General features: G+C 43.0%; 1 protein-coding gene across 3 annotated transcripts in view; it reads right to left on the minus strand.

Annotated features, from left to right (window-relative positions):
- Nucleotides 1–25,867, minus strand: part of LOC133984086 (intermembrane lipid transfer protein VPS13B-like) — a 325,432-nt gene that overhangs the window by 43,755 nt on the left and 255,810 nt on the right. For all 3 annotated transcript variants that reach the window (XM_062423340.1, XM_062423339.1, XM_062423341.1), the window contains exons 39-46: nt 23,892–24,094; nt 22,295–22,511; nt 20,231–20,415; nt 11,887–12,083; nt 9,545–9,726; nt 8,708–8,928; nt 8,462–8,593; nt 3,133–3,294 (exon numbers count right to left, since the gene is read on the minus strand). In XM_062423340.1, coding sequence (XP_062279324.1) covers nt 3,133–3,294; nt 8,462–8,593; nt 8,708–8,928; nt 9,545–9,726; nt 11,887–12,083; nt 20,231–20,415; nt 22,295–22,511; nt 23,892–24,094 — 1,499 coding nt within the window. The remainder of the gene's footprint in view (nt 1–3,132; nt 3,295–8,461; nt 8,594–8,707; nt 8,929–9,544; nt 9,727–11,886; nt 12,084–20,230; nt 20,416–22,294; nt 22,512–23,891; nt 24,095–25,867) is intronic.

Genomic DNA, 25,867 nt, shown 5'->3' on the forward strand with positions numbered 1-25,867 from the left:
CCTGCCACTGTGGAGATCTCCGAGCCAATCTTTGAGTGTTAAGAGCATGGCTCATCCTTTGCTCTTGCTTCCCTTTTCCATGTCCTCCTGTTTCTCTCAAGCAGGCCTGTACAGTATCCCCCTTGACAACTCCTTGCTACCCTCCTTTTGAATTTCTCATATTTCCCCGTCCACGCTGCCGTCATTTCTCCTTCTTCACTCCTTGCTTTTTTCAAGATGATCTCATGTCCAGTGAGTTCTCCGGGGAGTCCGAGAGAGAAAGGGGGACAGATTACTTTACAACAGCAAATTATAAAGCACTGGTCTGTGTGTGTGTGCATGGGGGACAGGTCAGCTGGGACACACACATCATACCAGAGCCATGAGGACAGGCTGATGGCCGGTCTTTTCAACAGGCCCCAGGCCTCCCAGACAAATCAAGATTGGCCACAAACAGGCCGCACGGTACCTTAGTATGTGTTGGATTAAATGTGGGACAAGGTTAGAGGTGGAGATAGACCGACCCTGGATGGAGTGTGCTAATGTGGGGTTTGGTGGCTGAAAGGACCGGGAGGGTAAATTTAAGAGACAGCTAGGAGATTGGGCAGAGTCAAGCCAGCGCTACTGACTGAGCAATGTGACCGTGGATGAAATGTGTGTAAAGTAAAAGTTACTAGAAAACATAAAGAGAGCTGGATAAAAAAAAAAACGAAGGAAAAGCTAGATTGGCCAAAGAACACACCAGACCAGATGCGGAGCAAGTCTTCAGTGCTACACTAAAGCCATGACCCCAAATGAGAGGACAACACTTACTGGGGTGTGACAGAGATTAAGAGGACACAGTTTTCTTCCAGCCAGAGTCCAAGACAGAACAGGAGAGGCAGTCGGAGGCCAGCGGCACGACAAGCCAGACAAGAGCTAATGAGCTCAGCCAGCAAGGCCCTAAACACCAGAACACAGAGCTGTGCAAGGGGGACAGAGCAAAGGGACAAGGACAGCTCTGTGAGGCTGATAGCTATTGTTGGAGGAGGGCAGCGAGATCCCAAAACAGTGTGAAAGCCAGAAACTCTCCAGGTCTACTGATGTCATCGAGCTGATGGAGGTGAGGCATCAGGAATAAACAGAGAACTGATCAAACTGACATCAAGTAAATATTTTACAGCTATGTTTTCTAAACTATGGCTTAGGGTGTGTGGCCTAGAAACGGGTTTTGGCTCGTGTCTGGTGGGTCCCCACTCCCTACAGTGCATGGCAAGAAAGGACACAGAATATTATGCATAATGTTAGCATATCCCCAGTACTGTGTGAGCTAATTGCGCAGTGGACTCCAAGCTGAAAAGTACTTACTGGTGTACTTGGATAGGTTACAGCATTAGGGAATAGGGAGGGGATGAGGGTATATGATTATTATCATGAATGGAGCCCATTCATAATAATAATAATCTGGACAAATTCAAACGCAGAACAAACAGCCAGCACTGTTTGGAGGCACAGTGACGACCTGCTGTTTAACATGCTTATTTAGGAAAATTGGAAGTCTGTGATTTGGGGAAGAGAAGGATGAGTGGAGTTGAGAAGGTGAAAGAGAAGGAAGGAGATAAAGGAAGAGGGGTTTGAACATGAGGAAGGCGAGGACATGATTGGCTAGCAGGAGATGATGGGTTTATAAGAAGTATACTATACAATAATATATAATAATGCCTGAGGATTTGAGGTTTGCGGCATACGTGACAAATAGGCAACAGGTCAGGGGTCAAGGGGAAAGGTCTTGGGGTTAAAGTAGAGAGCAAGCTCACAGATAGAAAGAGGAAAGGTTGCTATGGAGAGAGGGGAGCTCCGGGAAATGATGGCTAGTGATGATCAGAGTTGTTTTAGACACTCCAAAGCATCATGGGGCTTAAGCAAAACAGCACAATCACTTAAGACTCCGTCTGGAAACCGATTTGCAAGAGCTACAAAAACACACTTGCAGGACCAAGTAACTATTAAAGAAATACTACCCTTTCTCTTATCAGTGTCATTATTTTTTTAACCCTGGGATGTAATTAGGTGTGTGCACTACAATTTACTGAGGCGGACACATTGGCAGGCATTTTATCATCAAGCTCAATAAGTTAGCTGTGTGTTTTTGGCAAAGTTGCACTGTTTCTTATTTATCTAGTTTCACAAATCGTGTTCATCTTAAGAACACATATTTCATATACCACAAACACATGATGGAATAACACATGACAGAACCATCCTGGAATCACATTCCTCATCTATGATGACATTTGGCCCATTCGGACAATCTTCCTTCCAAAACATCCCAGAAAATACAGAGGTCATTTTGACTTACTGCTAAAATGAGATGTGGTATTCGCTGTGCCGATACGCTAGATTGGCACTTTCCAAGTGTGTGTGTGTGTGTGCGCGCGTGTAAGCAAGAATGAGGTAAGAACACAGATTAACCATGGCCGATGATTAATACAACTTGACTTACTGACTTACTGCGAGCAATTATGGCCATGTCTTTTCTCAAGCTTGACTTTCTCACACTCGACGTGGAACACATAGGGGTCCTGAAACATGTGTGCATCAAATACACACACATATGCCTCAGATTGCCAGCCCACCCTCCGCTCAACCTCAAAACCACAAAGGGTTAAATATAATCAATCTTCTTTAACAATGCTGTCAGGGTACTGTCTGAGAGCGCTGACAGAAACACACTGATAGTGGCTGCATGCTGATGACGGTGTGTCTGGTGTGTGTGTGTGTGTGTGTGTGTGTGTGTGTGTGTGTGTGTATGCCTCTGTTAGTTTGTGTGCAGTGTTTATATGCTTCAGTCACAACCATCCAGGTACACACTTGTATGCTCCAGAATGTGTGTGTGTGTGTGTGTGCCCAAGGTCATATAGGTGCAATCTGTGTATTGGATTTCTAGGCATGTACAGCTTGCACCAATACTCTACTATGTAATAACTCTACTTTATACATGTAGATATGTGTCTTTGCATGTATTCCATGTTAATATATTGCGTGTGTGTGTTAAAGTTGTGTGTGCATATGTGTGTGTATCTACTCAAAACTCCAACCAAAACCACATGGCTGAGGGCCATTTCCCAGTCTCAGGGCTACGTATGTATATCTGTGTGTGTGTGTGTGTTTTACCTGAGGGGACTTGTGGGATCTCCAGCTGTACTGGTGGCTGTGGACGCTGGCCAGCAGCACGTTCTCATCGGTGTCCACCTGGCCGAAGCGCAGAGTCTCGTGGGTGTCGTTGCAGATCACGTAGTGGCTGTAAACCAGCTCCTCGGCCTCCAGGTTCCCATTCTGAGAGAAAACAGAGAGGTGAGTTGTTGGATGTAGGATGGGTGGATGACGAGAAGGAGTAAGAAGAGGAGTGACAGAAGAGAAATAGCTTGTAAAAAGAGTAAGAGAGCAAATTCCCTACAGGTGTTTATGTTTATTATGTGTGCATAGCGTGTAGTGCATGCGTGTACAAGTGTCAAAAATGTATCAATGTCATAAATGCAGATTTTGGTGGGGCAGCAGTTAGCCAGAAGGATATCGAGGTTAGGGATCTCATCTGTGGGAGCAGCACAACCTCAACGGGCGAGTAAATCATATCACAGTCTGACATCTATCCAGGCTGAAGCAGCTGGGACGGGGCTTTGGAGTCCAATCTACCTCTCGGCCCCACAAAAATCCTGCAGGAGGCCTCTCTCCTTTTGCAAACCCTCAACTTCTTCACATCTGCTGTGATACACAGGCTTGGAGATGTCAACTGTGTGGCAACTCTGTTTGTGTGTGCATGGTTTTTCCTAACATTTTCTCAATGCTTGGAACAAAACGTTCCACTAAGTAGGCATTCCTGTTGGTAAGAGTCATCAATATATTGCGGTTTGCTAGGAGAAAACAATATGGTGGAGCCTGGCCCACCTACAGCAATGGGTCAATGAGCGAGCCTCACAGAAAGCTCAAGTCATGCGAGCCGTACAGGGATGCTGTCCACCCATACGTCACCTTGCATGCAAGAGGGGAGAGAGCTCACTGGCCTGCTATTGAAAACACTGGTTTAAAAGAGTGAAGGGATTGTGTCAAGTCTCTTGCATACAGGAATTCAAGTACACAATTTCAAAACAGCGCAGTGTGCATGTGAGGTGCAAGTGTATGCGTTAAGTTTTATTTGAGCTCCTTCCAAAGGCTCTTAGGCCCTGATGGGATCTCTCCTGCACACCCCTCCCTGACTCTTGACGCACATGACTGTGGCTCAGACAGCTTCTTAATAACTGCTCAACTATCCCAACAAAGAGGCAAAAGAGGGACCCCAGCCCCATGTATACTTTTAAATGGCAGGAGGGGGGCTGATGGTTGATTGTTAAAAGAGGCTGGCAGTAAAAGCTTGGAGTTTGACTGCCAAGCACGTTCAGGGTCCCGGGGTTGTTGATGCTATTGAAAACGGATGGGAAAGTTTACACCATTAAAAAAAGCACTTGGTGATAGATGTGTGAGAGAGAGACGTAAGAGAGAGCAAAATATAGATGGGACAGCTGCGACAGTGGGTTCAAATCCATTTCCAGTTTTATAGTGGAACACTATCTGCGCTCCCTTTTTTCGAATCTGACACTGCGATTTACAAACTTCCTGCTGCCATCTTAAGATGCCATCGCTAAGCCCGCTCTTTGATGGTATCGTCTTTCCGCTCCGATTCATGAGGCAACATGATACGCACATCACAAAAGCTTCCTCCAGTAATCATAATCACTCTATGTCTATCCAGGGACTTTAAATGGACAAATATTAAGACAAAGATATTTAAACAGTCAACACATCTTCCTTGTTAAAGAGCAAAGGATGACAGCTTCTTCTTCAGTCACAGTCCCACCAGGAATCAAAGTATCCATTTCCCTAATCCACCCCGATACTATTACTTTAGTTTTCATAGAGGCTAGGTCAGATCTGTGCGGCAGATTGGCACATGTATAAATGACAAGGTACAGTAAAATGTCTGGAATACAGATTGTAAATAATGACACCCGCTCAAAGAGAAATATACATGAAACGTGACACCGTGGAGGCAATAGCGAAACCTGTAAAATGAACATAATGAAACAATAATCAGAGCTAAAATCACCAATATATTCTTCTATAGATGATCCTAGCCCACACATCTGCTACAACCAGAAACATGATCACTTTCTTTCCGGTTGCAAAGGAAAGCAGAGAGTCATTCAAACATGGGAAGAATGAAGGGAGAAAAAAATAACAGGAGGAACATTCCTGTTGTCTCAATTGCACATACAACAGCCTGTGACCATTCTGTGAGAAAGCAGAGTGTGTAAATACTACTGGGCTTTTGTGTGGCTTTCCACCAAAGCCACTTCCCCCCGGGTTAGGGGCTGGAGGGGAAGCAAAGATTGAAAGTGGGGCTGGGGATCGACATTTGAAGATGGAGGCATGAGTCCTGAGGTTAAAGTGGTAGGGGGCTGAGGCTGGGGCTATATGGGGCTATCGAGTGCAAGGATATGAACCAAAAGAAAAAAAAAATTAAAATTCCTTTAAAAAAAAAAAATAAAAAATAAAATAAAATATATATATATATATATATATATATATATATATATATATATATATATATATATATATATATGGAGTCCCAAAATACACTGTAGTTGTACCATAATCTTAATCTGAAGATTAATTTGACCCACATTTTGTGTCTTCTTTCTGGCTTCAGAATTAGTAAGGACATGATTGAAGGGCAGAGCTAAAGGAAAGTAAGCTGGCTGCTTTGGGGACTCACATTATCAGAATAGACAGAAATTGCATTCATGTCAATATTAATAAGAAACCATTTAGATTCTGTGCTTGCGACTGCCAAGAAGGCCTTGGTGATGTTACCCTGGATACAAGAGGAGTCCATGCTACTATGACAACAACAGTATATTACTACTCATTATGTTCTATGAGTGTAAATTACAACCATATACTAAGAGGTGCCTTTTTTTAAATTTCTATTTATTGCTATGCATCTGGAAGTGCTCCAGCTGTTCTGGTTGCGGTGGCGTGGTATGACCATGCCTGGTTTGTGAGGTTTCGATTGTGTGGTAGTTGAGGAATCTTTTCCACGGTTCAACGCTGACCCTGCGGGCCACATCACAACAGGCCTGCCTGCCAGCCTTGACACCAGGAAACATGAAAATCACTGAAACGATTACACACGTTAGGATACATCCTTCTGTTGCGGAAGGACAGAGCCTGTTAACATTTCCAACTGCTTCTGATTACTCTTTCAATTAGGATCAAGTTTTTCTATGCATGGACAATGTGTGCCTGGAATGTAAGCCTCTATTAGATCAAAGATAAGTTTCAACTTCAATGGTTAGTCCTTTACATCCATCCCTATCTTGCACCACAACACCACCAGACAACTTGTCAAGTTGTCTGGTGGTGTTGTGGGACTGACTTGTGCTTAATCGTAGCCATACAAGGTTTCTCACTACGTACAGGATTGACTTTCAGTGAAAACCCCAAAAAAGGAAACAATGCTCCATGATTCAAGTGTTCACAACTTCCTCTGAGGTGGAGCAAATATTTCAAATTTTGTTTGATTTTGTAAAGGTTCAGCCTTTTGTACTTGACCTCTCTCTATCCTTCGCTCCAGTACTACTGTACCCACATGCAGCACATTTGCCTTATAATTATGGTGTGTTTTTCCCTTGTGTTCAGCAAAGTGGTAAAGGCTGGATGTAGTTAAAAGGTTCAGTACAAGTTACAAGGCTGCTGCTGTTTAGACCAATCAAGACAATACAGCACGCTAAATTATTTCATGAATCTAGCCCCGATGAACATGTTAATGTAGCCTTTAGGGTTTCTGTTTGATTGTCTTCAAAGCCATTACATTACTGAGCAGTTTGTAAAAATGGAGAGTGGTATTCTGTTTCTGTGTTACATGCCTTGTATGTGTGTGTTTGTGTGAATACAGATTGTGTGCCTCTATTTTGGGTTCAGACCACTGGGCCAAGTTGGCAATCAAACAGCCAAACATATCACCCAATCAGTATCAGAAAAACGTTGCCTGAGAGCAAATGTCCAACTAATCGTGCTTGGCATGTTGGGTAAGGCCCACCATGGATACCATCATGTCCAAAACACTCGAGTAAAGCTGCAATATGACCTTTCATTACAACACCACCAACGCTCTAAAGTCTTATTTATGGCTAAATTAACCAGCAGAAATAGGGAAAATTCACTAGCTTGCGCTAAATGATGCAATGATGAAGCCAAGGGTCAAATATGACCCATCATCCAACACGGTCAGTTAGAGCTTTTGATGAGTCAATGATGCCACTGAGTGAAAACAAAGGTATTAAACCACCAGCCAGAACAATCATTTATAGTAGATTTTCTATACAGCTTGTTTAATTTTATTTTCCACAGGTAAAAGAGCACAGCTGTTCCTAGAAAAACACGGACTATTATTTCTCTCACCTGGCAGTGAGAGTCTGTAATGCATGTAAAACCATGAGAGTACCTCACATCTCCAGAGGCCAGTATATGAGTCAGCACAGCCACAGCTGAGCCGAGCAGAGCCATGATAGGGCATACAAAGCCAGAAAGGCCGGTGTGTGTGTGCAATAGACAAGTGGGTGGAGGACTTGGGCCAGATGAAGGCTTGGCAGGTGTCATCACTCAAGTTTTACCGTGTTTTCATGGGCATCACTTCACACACAAATATCCTGGCTACTAGACCCAGTGCTGAGAGCTGAGAACTGAGAGATGACGAAGACCATAGAGCTAGAAGCCCAAGAACGGACACATTGTAGCCTCTTAGTCAGAGTTTACAGCAAAAACCGAAAAGGCAGTTCCATCTTGCAAATTTTATTACTGCTGGCATGGAACCAAAACTATTCTCGTGAAACTCTACTTTGTTGTGAGTTTGTTTAGCTGATACTCCATCAGGGACAGAAGACTGTCTTTCAGCATATTCTGTAAAAATACATACATTTTTTTAGGGATTTCCTCTACAGATTTACTAGACCCTTGCTCCTTTTATAATAGATGTATGCTGGTGCCAGCGATCAAACAATAGGGCAAATCCCCCGATGCCTTAAACGTTTGAATGCATCCCACTGTTGAAATGTACAAGTACAACGTACAATTGAAAAAATCCTCAAACACACTGCAATTCAAATGAACATTACTACTGAATGTTCTTAAAAGGCACTTAATATACAGAGGTTGCCTTTGTACATTTTCTTGTGAGAAATAAACTATTTTGCTTCACTAATTAGCTATAAGTGAGGAAATTTAAAAATAGACTGTAGGGAAACTTCAGCCTTCAGGCCCACTAACAGTCCCCTAGCTACTTACCACAAAGCTCACAATACCATAGCAGTGATGAACTGTATGTTAGACAATGTGCCTGATGTTTGTATGTTAAGCCACAGAGTGTACATTTTATTGTATTATTTGAGTGTTTTGCTGTCTCTATCACCTGTTGCCAGCTCTGCAGGGCAGTGTCCAGGGTATGGATGGCATATTGGCTGATATTGAGGAACACTGGATCCACAAACACATTCGCATCCAACGTGGTGTTCTGGGGGCAGCAGGTGGCTGTAGCCTGACCCTGAAATGCACAAGACATGAAAAGCTCCATGAACTTATAGACATTTCCCAATCACAACATTTTCTCACAAGAAGAGCTGCTGAAATCAAAGCAATATGAATAGCTGAGCTGCACCTGTAGTAGACAGGGCTGGAGAAGCTGAAGGTGTGTAAGGTTTCGATACTCCAGCAGCTTGCAGTCCAGCTGGGTGGAAAAGCTGAACTCCTGACTGTCACGTGGTCCATTGCTCCACTGGCGCAAGAAGACCCGCGGCTCCCGAGCACCAATGACCATGAACTCCTGCTCCTGAGGCAACTTCCTGTCTGGTAGGAAGGGGCGAAGTCGTCGAGCTGGAACTGGAAGAATGAGACACAGTATCTGTGTTTAAAGGCTGGACTGTTCAGAGGTATCTGACCTAAATATCACGTCATTTTGGGAATTTCATCCTGATAATCAAAAACCTCATATTTTAGAATACATATGAATGACCTTCTTGTAATCCAAGACAATGTGTATAAGTAAGGTAAAGTCAAATTCATTTATATAGTGTCTCCAACCCAATGCAGTGAATCCACAGTGTTTGTGACTATGGGAGTTACACAAGAGGTCAGACACAGTTATATGCCAGTGAGTAGAAGTGTGGGTTGAGTTGTCTTAAAGTCATACATGGACTAGGATCAAATACAAGACTACTGTAGACTGTATCATAGATTATTTTTAATGCTTTTTAGAATGTAGACGATTATTGCCATAGTTTCTAGATACATTTCACTGTGGACATTAAAAGCTGTTAATGATGTTGAATGTAATGTATTTAATGAAGATATAAGACATTTCCCACCACTAAAATAAAAATACAATTTTACAAGTCCTCCTTATAAACCTTTAACTATTCAGACTTGGAAGGCAGTTTCTCTGGCTGCATCAGCTCCCTGTGTGTGATGTAGTGTGACTGGGTATTCTGAGTCCTACCTGTGCCCAGCTGTTCCAGATGGTGGCAGAGGTGAACTTCCATCTGTGCCAGCTGCAGGGACACGCCCAGGGAAGGGACGAACCAGGGTGCAAAGCAGGAGTCCACACGGGTGCAGGCTGCCAATGCCGTCGGAGATACCAGCTGTTCACAGGGCAGCTGGGAGCCACAATCACTATCCGAACTGGAGGGGAAGAGAAGATCCAGCACACAACATTTACAAATGGTTGAAAAAAATAAAGAAAATAGAAAAGCCACTTCTTGGTTGCCTCTGACAACCAGTCAAGTTGCAGTTTACATACATGTCCGTCCATAGTCGTATAACATTTACAGTGAAGACTTTGAAGGCGCTTAATAAAAGGTATTAGGTGTATTTTCCTTGTATGTGTTCACCTGCTTGGGCAATAAAGTTGATTCTGATATAACACAAAGTTGTATCCATGACAGTAGATGATGCTTCAGATATGCATGATACAAATTCTAAACACAGATGCACACACATCTCCAACCAGGAAGCATAGAAGATCTATACAATCGCCACAAATCAGTTCATCTTAGAGTCCAAGTGGAGATTTGTGCCAAATTTGAAGAAATTTTCTCCAGGCATTCTTGACATAACATGTTCACGAAAATAGGATGGATGGATGTGCTGATGGATGTATGGACGGATGTATGGACCTGAAAACATAATGCTTCCATCCAGGGCTGTCACTGGTGCAGAGACGTGAAAACACAATCTAAAGGCATCCTGTGACACTGGTAAAATGAAACATTTTGTCATATGGAAACAATAATGGAGTAATATATGACTGTGATTCAACATTTGACAGCAAACTAGCAAACAGTTATTGCTTTTCTTTCAAACCTTGTTTTATAATATCAAAGATATAGGCCCAGCTGTGGAATAATAGCCACAAAAATTTGACTGGCTAATTAAAATAGTCTGATTCCTATTTGTAGCTGAATGCTTTTTTCTCTTGCCCAGTGAGTTACAAATGTGCAACATCCTCGTCAGAAGTCTACAATGAAACAAACACTACAATTAATCAGGAAAAAGGAATGAAATGAGACAACAATGTGGAGAGGGCCTCCTGGCTGTCCGAGGCTTTGACTTTAGGCGCACTATTACTGCCGCGGTTTCCAGGAGAACCTCTCCATGGACATTAATTGCATGTCATGGTTGATGATGCTGAATGGAAGGTAATTGAAGTGAATGACCATTTGCTCTGTAATTTGCTGCTACCATGATCCACCATAAAAACTCCAGCAGGAAACGCTCAAGACCTGAAAAACGCTGGTGCAGCAGAGAGCTCCTTAAAAAGATAAGCATCATATGTTGACAATTTTCATTACTTCCAGTTGGCAGGGCAGCCAAGTTATTTTTCTGGTGGAAACTAAAGTAAGGCAGATGAAACGACTGAGTAGGGAAAGGGGAATCAATTTTGATCAAAAAAGACAAATAATTTAAACATAAAGGAAATGTAGTGTTTGGAGTATGATTGTAATGAAACGCAGATGTATATTTTGCTTTACACTGTATCTGGTACTGTAGAGTTTTTTCTCTGTTTCTTCTCTTACATGTTTTCTTATTCCTCCCTTTCTGCTCCTCTGGAGCTTTCTAAGCCACACAGAATGTGGGCTTGGCAATTCTCTTCCACTTAAAGTTCCCTAAATCCCTGGAGGAAGTAAAAATGGGGGAGAGAAAAAAAATGAGTAAATTAAAATGAGAAAGGAATGAGAAAAAGACAAAGAAAAAAAAGGGTGCGACACAGAAGTCGCTGGGTGACATATTAGGGAGATGATGAGAGGAAGCAGTGGTACCAAGAAGAGGGGAGTAAAAGTGTACTATATGAGGTGTTGCAGCGCTCGACGTACCCAGTCCAACCCATCCCTTCCCAACCTGATTCAACCCAGCCCAATGAGGGCCAGGCCTAGGAACGTATGAGCCAACCCAAAGGGGGCTTTTACTTCTCTTGCTTCCCGTGAGCTTCCCCTCGATTAGATACACTCAAGGTAAGCAGGATGGAATCCGGATGGGCCCTGACAGGCACTTGGTGTGCTGGGAAATCTCATTAGGCCGATCTGAACGCCTTCCAAGCCCGCTCCCTGCTCCTGCACACCAGATGTGGGGCGAGGGACACATTGCTTTGTGCTTGGCGGCCTGGGTGCACTCTCTCTCTCTCTCTCTCTCTCTCTGCTTTCCCTCACGCTGGACGGCACACGTACTATGGATCCACACACACACACACTCTCCAACACAAGCTAAAGTGTACTGACATGCACACAACGCATACTTTCAAGCACACAAGATAAAATATAGAAGTTTAAAAAAATATATTTTTACCTCTGCTCATCTCCTCCCTCTCCATTATTATTGAGTACGATTCTCCACAGGTCTGAGGCCACCAGCTCCTTCTGCTGGTTAGTGAGGCTGAGGCTGGGCAGCTGCAGCTGGCAGGCGCTGCTCTCTGACAGGCTGAACTCCCGATATGGAACAAAGGCCTGTTGGAGCTCGTCCCAGTACTCCAGGCTGCATGGTACCTGGAAAGAAAGACAAAGTAAACAACTTACATATGTAACCCCCAAGTACGTATTTTATTTAGGTTTTTATACACCCTCTCTACTCCTTTTAAGGCCAGCAGCATCATATACTGTAGTAATTGGTGTTTTTCAGCTCAGGTTCAAGCCAACCTTAATGGCAAGTAACTACCCCGCTGATGAAGATTAACATCATAAAACAAAACATCAGGAGCATCATAAATATTGTTTCATATTTCATATATCAGAATATTTTTTGGGGCATTCAGTGGCTTCACTAGAAAGCCAGTAAACAAGGATGCAACAAAGGACCAAAAGCAGAGCCCGAACCGGGGATGTCCCCTCCTCCAGGCCACTGGAACACCCCTACTTATACAATAATTTCAACTAAAGACTACAGTGCATAAAAAGTTAAAGCATGCTAAAGATGCTGCTCATTAGTCAATAATAACTACATTCCAAAGACAATGCGTAACCGATGTGCTTCTTTGCATTCATTTGGGTCGCCTTATGGGGTTACACTAAGCCCTGCAGCGACTCAAACTAATTTGCTACTGAAAAACTAACTAAAAAACAACATTGGTTGTTGTTGCTGATGAATACATCTGAAAACAAAGCAATACGCCAGAAGACTTAAATTACACTGTTTTCAACTAGTTGATCCCACAGATATTTCTTACTTAAGCTGGTGGCTTCGCTCCATCAGATGACAACATTCTACTGAGTGTTTTTATATCCCCCACTTAGTCCGCTCTGCTCTTCAGATGGACATTAGTGCACGTCTTACTATTGTATCCATCGGTTGTTCATCACTTAACTTGAGGCTTCGATCCAAACAAACAGACTATTGCAAACCCCCCTGGTGTAACCCTGATTACTCATCAACAGTAGGATTACTGTAAAGCTTTGTTATTGCACAACAGATACTAACAGATACTACCTCAGTCCCGTGGATCCCCCAGTGACACATAAAGTATTAAGCAACTGCAGTGGTCTGCTAATCATCAAGTGTTTGATACTTACTGACCCTTTCTAGAAACGGGGAATCCCTGCCTTAGAGGACGAATCAGTGATTTTTACTGCGTCTGTACTACAACCTTGAATTTTACTCACTTCAGACAAACTGATCCTTAATTTCTCGTCTAGTCGGAAAAACCTACAACACTTTGACCGCGGACCACCAACGCAGCAAAGACGACGACTCATCTCCATAACAACATCGCATGACCACAGCATAACTAAACACCAGGCAAGTGTGCGCTACAAGACAGCCATTAGCATTGAAGTCCTGGAGCTGTTTCTCACACTGAATAACAATCAGGTTATGTGAGAGTTCTCACATTATGTGATGACTGGTAGGGCTCCATTTGTTCCTCTCACATTGTGCCAAAATTAGCATAAATGTGTCTGGTGCTCCTGTGTGAACTAAACCAGGTTCTCAGGTTCCCTCGACCACCTGCACAACTGGGCTACTGATGGATCAGAAGTGGCAGGGAGCTCTCAGCAGTATACCTGAAAGATGCCAGGCAGTGAGGCATGAGTGTATGAGTGTGTGAGTGTGTGTGTGCATTTGTACTGTTTGTGTGCACGTGTAGTTTATTGGGGTTACCGAGTGCATTTGTTTGTGTGAATGCGATTGTTTAATGGAGATATAAGGTGCCCCAGAACAATGATCAAGCTCATGGAACTGTCAAAGTGTGTTTGTACATTTATATATGTGTGTGGGGCTGTACTGTTGGAGAGGAATGGATGAGGTAACCGTAGCTTACATCATGTATGAAATGCCACACAGGTTTTCCTGGAATCAACTTCTCGTAATTGCACCTGACAGACTTGTGCACCCGCAACCCCAACGCTGAGCCACCGGAGCGGAAACTCACCGAATCTCCACAGAGAATTCCCAGAACTGCATTACTAAAACACAGAGGGTGTTTTTTTTTCTTCCCCACCTGTGATACCTTATACACATGACAGCATACAGAAATGAATATGCAAGGCACATATTTGATACAGCGGACTACATTTTCACGGTTAAATTTGCGTCATGTTCCCTTTGACTCGTGGCAATGGCCTTAGAAGAGAAGGGAGATGAAATTGATAAGTCTAAAAACAAAAAAAAATAAAATTGCTGTAGCGATGATGGAAAAAGAAAAAAAAGTGAAATTATTTTGTTGGCTGTGCTCAGTTGGACCTCTGGCACTGACATGTGGGAGGACAAGGCACCTGTGTATATGTCAGATGGATTATGTATATGTGTTCAAGAGGAGGACTATGTGTAAGTGTACGTATGAAAGACAATATGCGTGTATACATATGTATATACACAGGTGTGCATATGTATGTGAGTGCATGATACAGTCTGGGCAGCATCAGTTTCCGCTGCCTGATTGTGTGTGTACCTTATCTGATAAACAACATGTAACCCTGAATAGCTGACATTCCCTTGGCTGGATCGGTCCAATCTGTGTTTTTTCCTGAAGCACGAGACAGTCGGCCTGGCAGCAAGACTTCAAGGTAAAATCAGCCGATGGGTTATCTTAATTTTTGAGTTAAGGTTCTATTTTGGAGGTCGATCAAATGCCTGGAGAGCTATGTCGAGGACTTTTTAAGTAGTTTAAATATTCAAAACTATTTACAAATATATATTTACATCCAGGACTGCTGGCAGTGTTGTATATACACAGATCTGATTTCCATCCTCTGTCACCCATCTCTGATTCTGCCAAACCGCATAACTACTATTATGCTGAGAGTTACTTTTCTTTCTTTTTTTTTTGGACTGATTGACCAATCACGTTGTTTTTTCTTCTTCTCAAAAGGTTAACTAAAGGCACAGCGAACTAAAACAAACACACAACACACAGGAACGATTTCAATTTCCATGATCGACCCAGGTGTGATCACTGCTCGAGTTGAAATATGTCTCTGCAACTGAAGACTCCCCCGGCTCTCTCTGAGGCTGCGGCTGCCGACATCCACAGCCTTGTCTGCCATTACTTTTATTAACAATATCAACACTGCTATTAGGTCTTCTGTTATTTCACTGATGCCTATATGTCTAAAAATTCCACTGCTTGCTACCTCTTATCAGCCAGCAGACAAATTGAATTGACATCGGCTTGAGCAAATGTTTACTCAGGAGATGTAATGAAAATTGTTCTGAAAATGACTCCCGCTATGCTGTCTCAGGTGGGCTAATATATGTTAACATTAATCAGTGTGGAAAATCAGGAATAAGCCCATGCTGAGAACTTCGCGCCCAAAACCTCTTCTTTTTTTTTGTTTTTCCTCCGTAATGCCAAACTCTTAAAGGGGACTGGAGTTTTGGTGGATGAGGTGTAAAAAGTCCAGATCAAATTAACCACATGGACAGTCTTTTATTTTTATAGTGCATTAGCTGTGACTAATGCAGGTCTACTTGAGCGCTGTCCCACTAAAATAATAGTTATCTTGGCTAAAATACGCTCTAGCTCTTTCTGGTTCAATGTGTCGCTCTGAAGTGAACTTCTCCACTGACACTGATTCAGACAAAAGATCGCATATTTTAACTAATTGCACAATAAGTGTGTTTCAATAAAAAAATAAATGAAAAAAAAGCTGATTGTGGACCTGTGCTTTCTCATAATAACAACAATAACAGAAACAACAGCTGCAGCGGCGGTTATGGCTGAAGGTTTGCTGGTTCATCTCAGGCCACAGAGTTTTAATATCGGTCGCAGAGAAGCAGAGCCATGATGGCAGCGCTGAGGCCTGCTGGGACATAAAAGGCTATCCCACAGTGCCATGCACGAAAGCAACAGCAGGGGAGCAGATGGTGTGATGTTTGTCTTAAAAAAAAAAAAAAAAAAAAAAAAAAAAAAAAGTGGGCAACTGCCTCAAACAGCGTGCGGATGATCACATTCATAGATTTGTACGGCATGGGAAAAAAGGCAAATGTGAATGTGTTAGGTTTATTTGACTGTATGCTGAGGCTGACCTCGAGTTGTTGCTCTGCACTTTAACATACTGTATCTCCTCCTCCTGCTCCCCTGAGCTGGGGGTCAGGCTGAATCATAGCTCCTGTGTTTACTCCGTGTTTCTCAGGCTTCAGAACCCCACAGAGAGGCAGAAGGAGGGGAAGACGAACGAGGCCGATGGAAAAAGAGCAGTAAGGACACCTGCTTATGATTCAGAGAACCGGACCACACGGCAGTTAGAAGGTGAGAATGAGTCACCTTCCTCTCTCTGTCAGTCCCTTCATCACTTGGGCCCTCTACAGGTGGGAACCTGCGGATGCTCCGTTGGGGGATCTGTCTTTTTTTTTTAAAGCTACCCCACAATCCCCCCCCCCCCCCCCCCCCCCCCCCAAAAAAAAAAAAAATCAGTCTAACGCTCCCCTTATTCTGTGTGTAAAAAACAGCACGGGCAGCAATTTGACTTTGAGTAATGGAAGGAGGTTTGAATTCCCCCTTCGAGATACTGGAACCAGTTGGGAAACCACAACTATTTAAATGCAGGAAATCTTGATTTTATAAATATGATCTGCTCTGGGGACAGACGAGCAGCATGGCTCAGAGCTGGAACCATTCCCCCCGCGTCCCTCCCCCCACCCACCCCCAACCCGACCTTCATCTATTCAGCAGGGTGGAGAGAGGGAGTAAAGGAAAGAAGGAGGAGGAGGGTGTGTGACAAAAGTAGGGAGAAGAGAGAGAAGAGGAGGGGGATGAGCAGGAGCAGATTGATAAAATGTGGATTGTATTTTGTTCACCTGCGATCCGTCTCTCCCTCCACCTGCTGGTACACCGCCCTAATCGTAAAAACATTACTGCCTACATGACAAGACATCTCGATGCTAACTATCACTCCCTCCTTTCCTCTTTATTTCTTTCTCTTTCCTTATGCCTCTCACTTTCCATTTCTCAAAATCTATCAGCCTCCATCTCCGCGTAGCCACATGGTAATTTTAGAGGCCTGAGAAATTATGACCGCCTCCTTTTTCTTTCCCACTCTCTCGTTCTTCCTCTGTACAGTCGAGATGTGAAGTAAATGAAATTCTTTTGGAACAGAAAACTGAGCCATTACTGTTTTTTGGATTTTTATGGCTGCATTTCCGTTCTCTGTAGTTGGACTTTCTTTCTGGTCTTGGGAGAAATAAAGAATGAATTAATTGAGACTTCTGAAGTTTTGCATGAAGGAAAGCTAAATAAATTGTCTGCCAGAGGCTGAAATCAATTACATCTGGGCTCACAATGACTTTGGCTGATGACCAAGGGGTCCTGTTCAAATAACCCCCACAAACCCAACCCTCCTGCTCACACACAACCGGCTTAATGCATGTTTGGACAAAAATATGAGGTAAGTAGGACTGTGTAACATATCAGTAAACGGATCCAGTGTCTTATAATTACTTCACAATCACCTCTTTCAAAAAGTCCATGATACATGATACTGTTTTTAGCAGTGTTGACAAAATGCATCAGTGTAGCTTTCAACAATGGATTTAAACCAGTTTAACATCTACACTTTCTACTAGATGTTTTTCATAAATGTTACCAACAGTACCTTTGTTGAACAAGCCCATTACTATAGCCATCCACGTTTTCTATTACAGACGTGGCTGCCGCAGGGCCTGCTGGCCAGGCATCTACATGGACGTCATACAGTAGTAACACAAGCAGCAGAATTCAAATAAGAGACACACTGACCCATAACTCTCTTCATGGCAAGCTGTGCCAGTGCAAGTTGGATTTCTCTTAGAGATAGAGGTCAACTAATAATGAACAACTGTTTGGACTATTTTCTTAGTTGTCAATAATAATAGCACCTTATTTAAATCCTAGGCTTTTCTCTAAAGAGACACTTTCTCCCTCGGCTGCATTTTATCCGCACATGAAGCGGTGTCAGTAATAGCTGGGTGCTCGGAGCCTCGTCTTTTCACCACTTCCACTATTTGAAAGCTCATCACCTGATTCCTTTTAACAGACTTGTCAGAGGAGACAGGGCAATGCCAGATGACAGGAGGAGTGGATGATGTGGAAACCACATATTCATCAACCACAGGTTTCACGTCTCCTGCTGTGTATTACACGCTCACACACTATACACACACACACATCATGTCCCTAGTCTCGGCCGTCACTTTTTTTTTTACACGCATGCACATGGATTTGCTTGTCTGTGTGGTATTTTGGTGCCTGGAGCGGCACACACGGTGCACAGGTGGGAGGGTAGGTTGAAACAGGTGAAGGGTTTGTTTAAATGAGGCGAGCACAAAGCGAAGTTTCTGTATTGTGGTGAAAACGTGGTCTTAGAAGTTGTGCTGAGAATAAATGTCTCAGTTTCTGCTACATGATTAAAACAGTGCCCCATGTGTGTTACGATAGTTTGGGAATAAATGTGAATAATGTGATCTCTTCTGTGAATGTGTTTCTTTTTAGTGTGTGACTAAATATCTCTAAATGTCTATGTATGTGTACGGCTTTGTTTGAGTGTGTGCGTGTGTTTTAGTGTGTGTGTGTGTGTGTGTGTGAGGCGCTGGGCTGGAATATGCCTGTCAGCTTGGTGCATGTCCTGTCAGACCAGACACATGGTTTCATAAGCCCCACTTCTCATCAGCTGGTGAAGAATCACCTCTCTCTCTCTTGGACTAGAGAAAGTGTATTTTCACACAGATTCTAGGCTCCCCCTCTGTGGCCATCTATCCTCCCTCCTGTCTCTCTATCTCCCCTCTCTTCCTTCCTATTAATCTACTAATCTATTTCCATTAAGCGTCCCCCTGTACCAACTCTATGCTGTATCACTGCCTGTTCCTCAGGCCCTCACTCCACTACACGCATCAGTTCCCTCGGTTCCCTACTGTAACTCAATATGGGGCTAATCAGCTAGAGGCTTTGGAGTTTTGGTCATTACAGACTTTACAGCTGCGGGGCCTCGTCAGGGAGTCAGACATCTGCAGCACCTTCCAATATTTTGCCTCTCTCCTGGGCCGCCACAACTAACAAACAGAAGAAAACATCTGTACTGTAGGTGAAAGGATTGTGGGAGTCCGGGAAGAAATCTGAGAGATAAAGGGAGCATATGGGAAGACGAGAAACTTCTGCTGCAGATGGGAAGAACAAGAAAGAAGAGGGGAGGTATCCTAACCCTAAGCTCTATAACAACTCATGAAGTTAAGAGTAAAAACTTCCTCTAAATGAAAATGTAATAAAACTCACTTGGAGATTATAACATTAATTTGTGATAATGCTGTTAATAAGGAATGAGTCAGGTTTTTATAAAAAAAAAGATAATATTTTAGTTAGGTCAAAGAATCAGCCTATAAGTGATTGTAGTTATGACACCGTCAGGCAATTACACCCAAAAATAGCACATTCTGCTCCAGATGGAGGAGGATTTCTAAGAACATGATGTGGGACGAGGCTCGCCTTTGAGGATGATGAGCTGGAAAGAGAAGCAGGAGATAGAAGAGCGGAGGATGAGTGATAGAAGGAGAGGTGGGATGTCCTATTCCCCCCGCTGAGGCCCTGTAGACTCAGTAGCTGCTACAGGCTGCCAAAACATAACCTCATCTAGGGTTGAAGACACCTGGTTTTTCACACCAGAGCATGCAAGATGACTTCCACAGCTGTCTGACCATGTATTACATGTTTGCTGGGACAGCAGGGGTCTCTGTCATTCAATAACATGGAGGGTATGGGAGTTCTCATGATTCATGTCATGGGAATCATAATGGCACACAGCCCAGCTCTAAGACAGTTTATTTCTCTTTCATTGCAGGTGATGTTAAGCAGGGAGCTGTGAGAGAGATGTGTGGATTATTTTCTCACTGTACAACACTTCCACTCTCTTCCTAGCAGCAGGAGTTTGAAGACTGCTAACACATCTTGATACAAGCGATGCAATAAATTAAAACATGTGGATGCGTAACACAGTGTCACTCTTTGCTTCCTTGGAGGTTTTATATTTGTTCACAATATGACATGTGTCTGTGTTTGGGAGGGATTTTCATGATAATAATAGAGACTGAAGGATACAAAGAGGAGAGAGAACACCTGGATGTAGTTTGGACAGTTTGAAACAGTTGAACCAACAGCTGTGGTATGTGTGGTAGTATCCTACATCGCTGTGTTTTTTTTTTGGCAAAATCAAGAGATATGGGCACTCATTTCTACCTGTAAGGCGTCACCCAGGTCGGCCGTGCTGATCTCAGGGTCTTCTGTGGTGTTGAAAGGGACAGGAGTTATCCTGACAAAGGTAAGGACGCGCGGTTCAGGGTACCTCCACAGCATCACCCCAGGGCTGTCCTCTGTCTCACTGTAGAACACCACCTCATGGGGTCCTGGCTGTCTCTGTGAAGCTGAGAGGAGAGAAGAACAATAATATCAGAAAGGAAGCACACAGCTTTCCAGAAAGGAAACAGATAGTGAGGGGATCAGTCAATAAGACAATAAGGTGAGGAGAACAGTGGATATTTTAAGATGGATTACTAGTTGACTGTGCTGCACTCGTACATCTGGTAACATAAAAACCCACCACAACACAAAATTCCAAAGCAAAAAGCTTTAACTGGCCAGCTGGAACATTTTCAGATGCTTTGGAAAGAAACACAAAAATGAAATATAAATAAATATGATTAAAATTCTCGTGTCTTCTAATGTGGGCTGTATAATTTTCTGTCATTCTTTTCACATTATGAATTAACCTTTCATGGCAAAAGAGGCGCATATATCTTGGGTGCAGTGATGCTTTTATGGTCATTTTTCTACTATGGAATCTGAAGCCTGCAAAACAATATTTCCTAGAAGAGCGCTGTAGATGTTTCCATGCTTTCAGAATGTTTACATACGTAAGAAGCCGTATATAAATAAAGTGGCTGAGTAAACATTTTTGCTATTGAGTAAACAGTCATTGACTGAACCATGCCAAGCACCTGCAAAAGCTGGATAACACTGGATCTAAACTTCTGAGTGGTGTTTGACTTAAGTTGTGGCTGCTGTTTGGGATTCAAGTCCTTTGGAAAAATGTTTATTTGAAAAAAACAGTCAGGCAGAGAACTGCTGCTTTGTTTGGCCTTTGGGGGTACAAACAGTGAGACTCTCTTAGCAAAAAGCACATTTCGAAGGGGCAGCAAAATCTTGACTTTGGCACATTTTTTTCTTTTATGTGAAGCTGTGTGATGCTCACTTAACGGTGGACAGTGTATTGTTCTTTTGCAAACAGGGGGATGAAAGAAAAGAAAAACCAAAACACTTTCATGAGGTTTTGCTTTAATTTGCATTAGCTTGAATATAAAGAAAGTGAGGGAGAAAGACACAGGCCCCTTCCACTCCTCTCTTTATCCATCTTTCATCTCCTCCTCTGTCCATCTATCCCATCCGTCCCTGTGTCAGGCCCCGGGGGGCCACTCGCCATTCTCTGTACTCTGGGGCCTGGTTTTCCCTGGCTGTTGACAACATGTTGCCGACAGATTGTCCTCTCTGTTCTAGTTCACTACTGTACGTTCTCCTGCTTCAGCCAGCATATTAAATGCATCAAAGACCAGTGGAACAGTGCAACAAACAAAGACTCAACCACAGCTGACAGAGTGGACGGCTGGTCTACAGCCAGAGAGGAGTTTGATCCTCTGTGTATAATGTTCCTGTGTGTGTCTGTGTGCGTGCACGTAGAGGACAGCACACACAAAGCACAAAGAGAGGGAATAAACAGCATGTTACTCAAGAGTGGAACCAGGCAGACATGTCCGATGAAACTCCTTTCCACAGAAGGCTTTGATCTGACTTTGATTTAAGCCGATGTGTATTTTAAAGTGACATCTCACTTTGGCAAAAAAGGTTCTGCTTTTAAAAAGTACAAATCTAATAGGTGTTTATAAATCGTTGGCCATTCATTCTGTTCATACTATGGATTCTGGGACACATTTACCACATTTCCATCTGTTTAAAACTTTAAAATAATCAGGAAAATGTATATCCAGGTAGTATCATTTTACTTCCAGTCCAGGATAATGCTCCTTAAGAAGCTAATTTGTTCCGTTTTAAATTGCTGCTATGCAAAGCAAGATAATAAAGCAAACACCAGGGGCAATCAATCTGTAAAAGTCTGGGCTTCTGAACATTGTCTGCTGTTCTGAGGAATGCAAAGTTCCACAGAACAAATGTGTCACTGCAAACAGAATTTAGTGTATTGTAACCATGGCTATACTGTAGACCCATGCCCCACACTGTATAAACATTCACCTGAGTCCTGGATGTACTGAAAATGTCCTGTGCGCAGGTCATCAGAGCTGTGCTCTGTCCGAGGAGAGGGAGAACCTGGGGAGGGAGGTGGCTGGGTGTGGCAGGCCTTGCCTTTCATAAAGCCGTCAGCTGAATCTCCTTTCTGGAGGAGGAGATACGCTTGTAGGTGCTCCTCCACCAGCATGAGGCAGTTCAGATGTTCTTGGCCCCAAAACACCTGTCAAGACAGATGGAGAGATGGTGACATAGTTTGAATAGATGGACAAGTGCAGGACAACAGTGCAGGGTGGGGAAAGACAGGACACAGAGACAAAGAGGGAAATCAAGACAGAGCAGGAAAACAATGAGAAAACAATGGGAAACAAAGGGAAGGTAGAGACAGAGTTAAAGAACAGAAACAGTGATGAATAAAAGCAAGAAAGTGGCACAGACTCACAGCTGATGCATAAATACCTACGTCAACAATTACTCAACTTTCTTTTTCCAAAACAGGAAGAAAGGCAGTCAGGGTTACCCTTGTCATCACCCCTTCACCTCCTTACTAACATTACCCAACACAACCTAACATCCTCCTTACTAACCCACGGCATTCCCCTTCCCGTGCTCCATCAAAAGCGGGACTGCCTGGGGTTTGGACTAAGAACCAGGAATCTCTGAGTCAAAAACTCTTCACACATGGAGCTGCCTGCCTGCTACTCACTAACTTGCAAGGGTGGGTTATGACTAAACCCTAAAAACAGGAAAATTTGGGGAGTTTTTTTCAGGTTTTTGGAAAGAAAACACCAGAGGAAGGAATCGGAAGGAATTCCGGTGGTTTTTGTACAGCACTTGATTAAAACACCACAAATGCCAATATTTTCAGAGGGAAATGTATGATTACGTATTAAGTGTTGAGTTGCGAGTGATGTTTCTGTTAATGGGCACGCAATAAAAGCATTAAGGGAACTTTAGAAAATGTGTCTATGTGTGTGTGTGTGTGTGTGTGTGGGGGGGGGGGGTTCCCCCTGAAGTAGTGAAGTGGAATAAGACATTAGTATTAATGCATTCAGTAAGTCACATTGAGAAAGGGACTTTTCAGTGAGGACATTATGTAACTTCTCCCAGGAAAAAAAGGCACATATACTGTAAGATATAACTCCCCTAAAAATAGTCTGACAATATTCCACCATTTAAGCAGCAGATGTGACTCAAATCTACAGTGGAATTACAGCATGCAATTTCTCCTGTCAACACTTCAGCTGCAGAGAGGACAGAGGCCGTGGAAGAATTGAAGAGGAAGAGCAGATTTAAGAGAAGTGCTGAGAGTGTGATGAGATGTGCCTGTGGGTGTCATCTTATGAATATTATTATTAATTTGGAAACCGAACGCCCCTTTTATTTGGAGTGTGCAGCAACACTGCCTTGTGATTAGAGCCTGCACTTGTACTTGTAAGTTCCTTGCTCAAACTCTTTGGCTCAAGCGTCCTTCAGCAAAACACTCAGTCCCAGCCAGGTGCGAGAGCTGCTGATCTGACCTTGACCTCTTAGAAACTGTAACTGTGCTGGGTGATAAATCTTGTGATAGAGGATGCTGAATTCAACTCTTGAGTATTCAAACCTGCAGCAGGCCTCCCTTCAGGTCCAGCAGCAGTTTAGGGGGGCCAGGGTCAGGTCCAGGGCTACCACTGTGCCGACACCACCGCGCCTCCAGAGCGGTACTGCAGGAGAACGGCCCCAGAAGATGACGGCTTCGGTCCTTGAGCCCTGTTCTCACGAACACATCTTGCAGCTCCAGCAGCACAGAAGCAGACTGGACTGCATCTAAAAAGACAGAAGTAGTAACAATGAATGACATGTGCTTCACAGGGTGGAACTACAGTAAGAGAAAAAATTCTGGACTATGATGAGGGAAAATGTTACATCATTGATACCATATGTACAACATAGTTTGTGGCAGGACTGGTCACTAATGTATTGATTACATCTTTGGAAAAAATAAAAGAGGGTTCAAATAGATAGGAAAAAACATCAAACAATCAATACTAGTTTCAAAGTGAAAGATTGAACCCTCTGATTACATATAATAACTAACATAGCTAATGGATACAGGTGTAACCAATCCAGATGTCACTGAAACACATTAACAAGTGAGCCTCACTTTGCATGAATGCTTGCCTCTGTGTTTTGAACTAAATTCAACTATCTCAGTCTAGCTATGTGGCATCAAAGTAGCAAAACATACAGTACAATTACATCAACCACATTACTGGCCTCCGAACCATTGTGCTCATCAGATGTTATTAGCTACAGTAAAAGCTTGGCTCCCTGTAACCAGAGAGCATAATATTTTCTTTTTTAACACTTACGTGCATATCTGTTCCTACTGTTGCCTTTGTGTTTCTTAACTGTTGAGCTGATGGCCTGTAAAGATGCACAGGTTCTCTGATTTTAAAAGGGCTGGTATGTAGAGAGAACGTTTTTAATTAGATTGAGTATCATGGTGCTAGAATGATGAGAATTTTTCAGTATTTGGTCTGAGACGAAAAACTCTTTGCAGCACATCTTAACTGATTCATTTTGTTGATCTGATTGGAAAAAAAGGTAACAGATGTGTGTCTCTGTGTCAGAGGTGTTCTGGAGTCATGGGTACACCATTCTTGCATAGATTCATGTTCAAACTCAGTGTTTATGTGATTTCAATCAAAAAGTTTAACAAACAAAGACGAGCGTGAGAAAGTTCTGGTGAGATCCAGACAGAGAAGCCAAACACCCACTCGTCCTGAAACAACCTAACATAGCAAAAGCCGCAACTCAATAAGGACGAAAATTCTCTGTCCTTTCCATTTAAACACAGATGTGAACAGATGTGTCACTGTGGTCAAAGACTATCCTGTACTCGTCCTTTCGGTCCCTTAAATCAACAGACTGAAACCCCCGTTTACTAGCAGCTGACATGGGAGGGCTACTCTGGTCAGTTGGAGCTACAGCAGAAGCAGCCCATTTGGAAACCTCAACAGTGGATGACTAATAATGCCCTGAGAAGCAGCTCTTTAAAAATTCGCCTTTTAACTCGAGAAATTCTCACTCCCGTCTGTTGGCTGCAAGTCTGGGAAAGTAGAAGAAAAGTAGCAACACACCTGTTTCAATGCATGAATGTACGGTCAGTAAATGTAGCAGCTTTAAACACAATTCTTATGATTTCACCGTGTGACAGTTGAAATGTCAACAGTTGAACAGAATGTAGACCAAGCTGTAATAAGCACTTGTATCTCCAAAAACACATCTAAAACATGAAAATAAACACAGAAGTTTAATTATGTGACATCAGTAAACCAATGGTGAACGTTATAGTCAAAAACTGGCTTCCTTTAACAAATCTACAGGCACTTTAAAAGAAAAGAAAAAAACATGCTTTGTATTGTATTCGTTTCTTAAGCAATACTTTGTGAGGATGTCCAACACCCCGGTTTCATTTGGTCAGAAAGGACAAATCCATGGAGTCCTGACTGAGAGCATGGATGCATTTTTACCTGTCAACAACATTCCTTCCTTATATCAAAGAGCTTTGAGCAAAGACTTTGACTACAGTGGCTT

The sequence above is a fragment of the Scomber scombrus genome, chromosome 7 (genome assembly GCF_963691925.1).
Source record: "Scomber scombrus chromosome 7, fScoSco1.1, whole genome shotgun sequence".
NCBI lineage: Eukaryota > Metazoa > Chordata > Actinopteri > Scombriformes > Scombridae > Scomber > Scomber scombrus.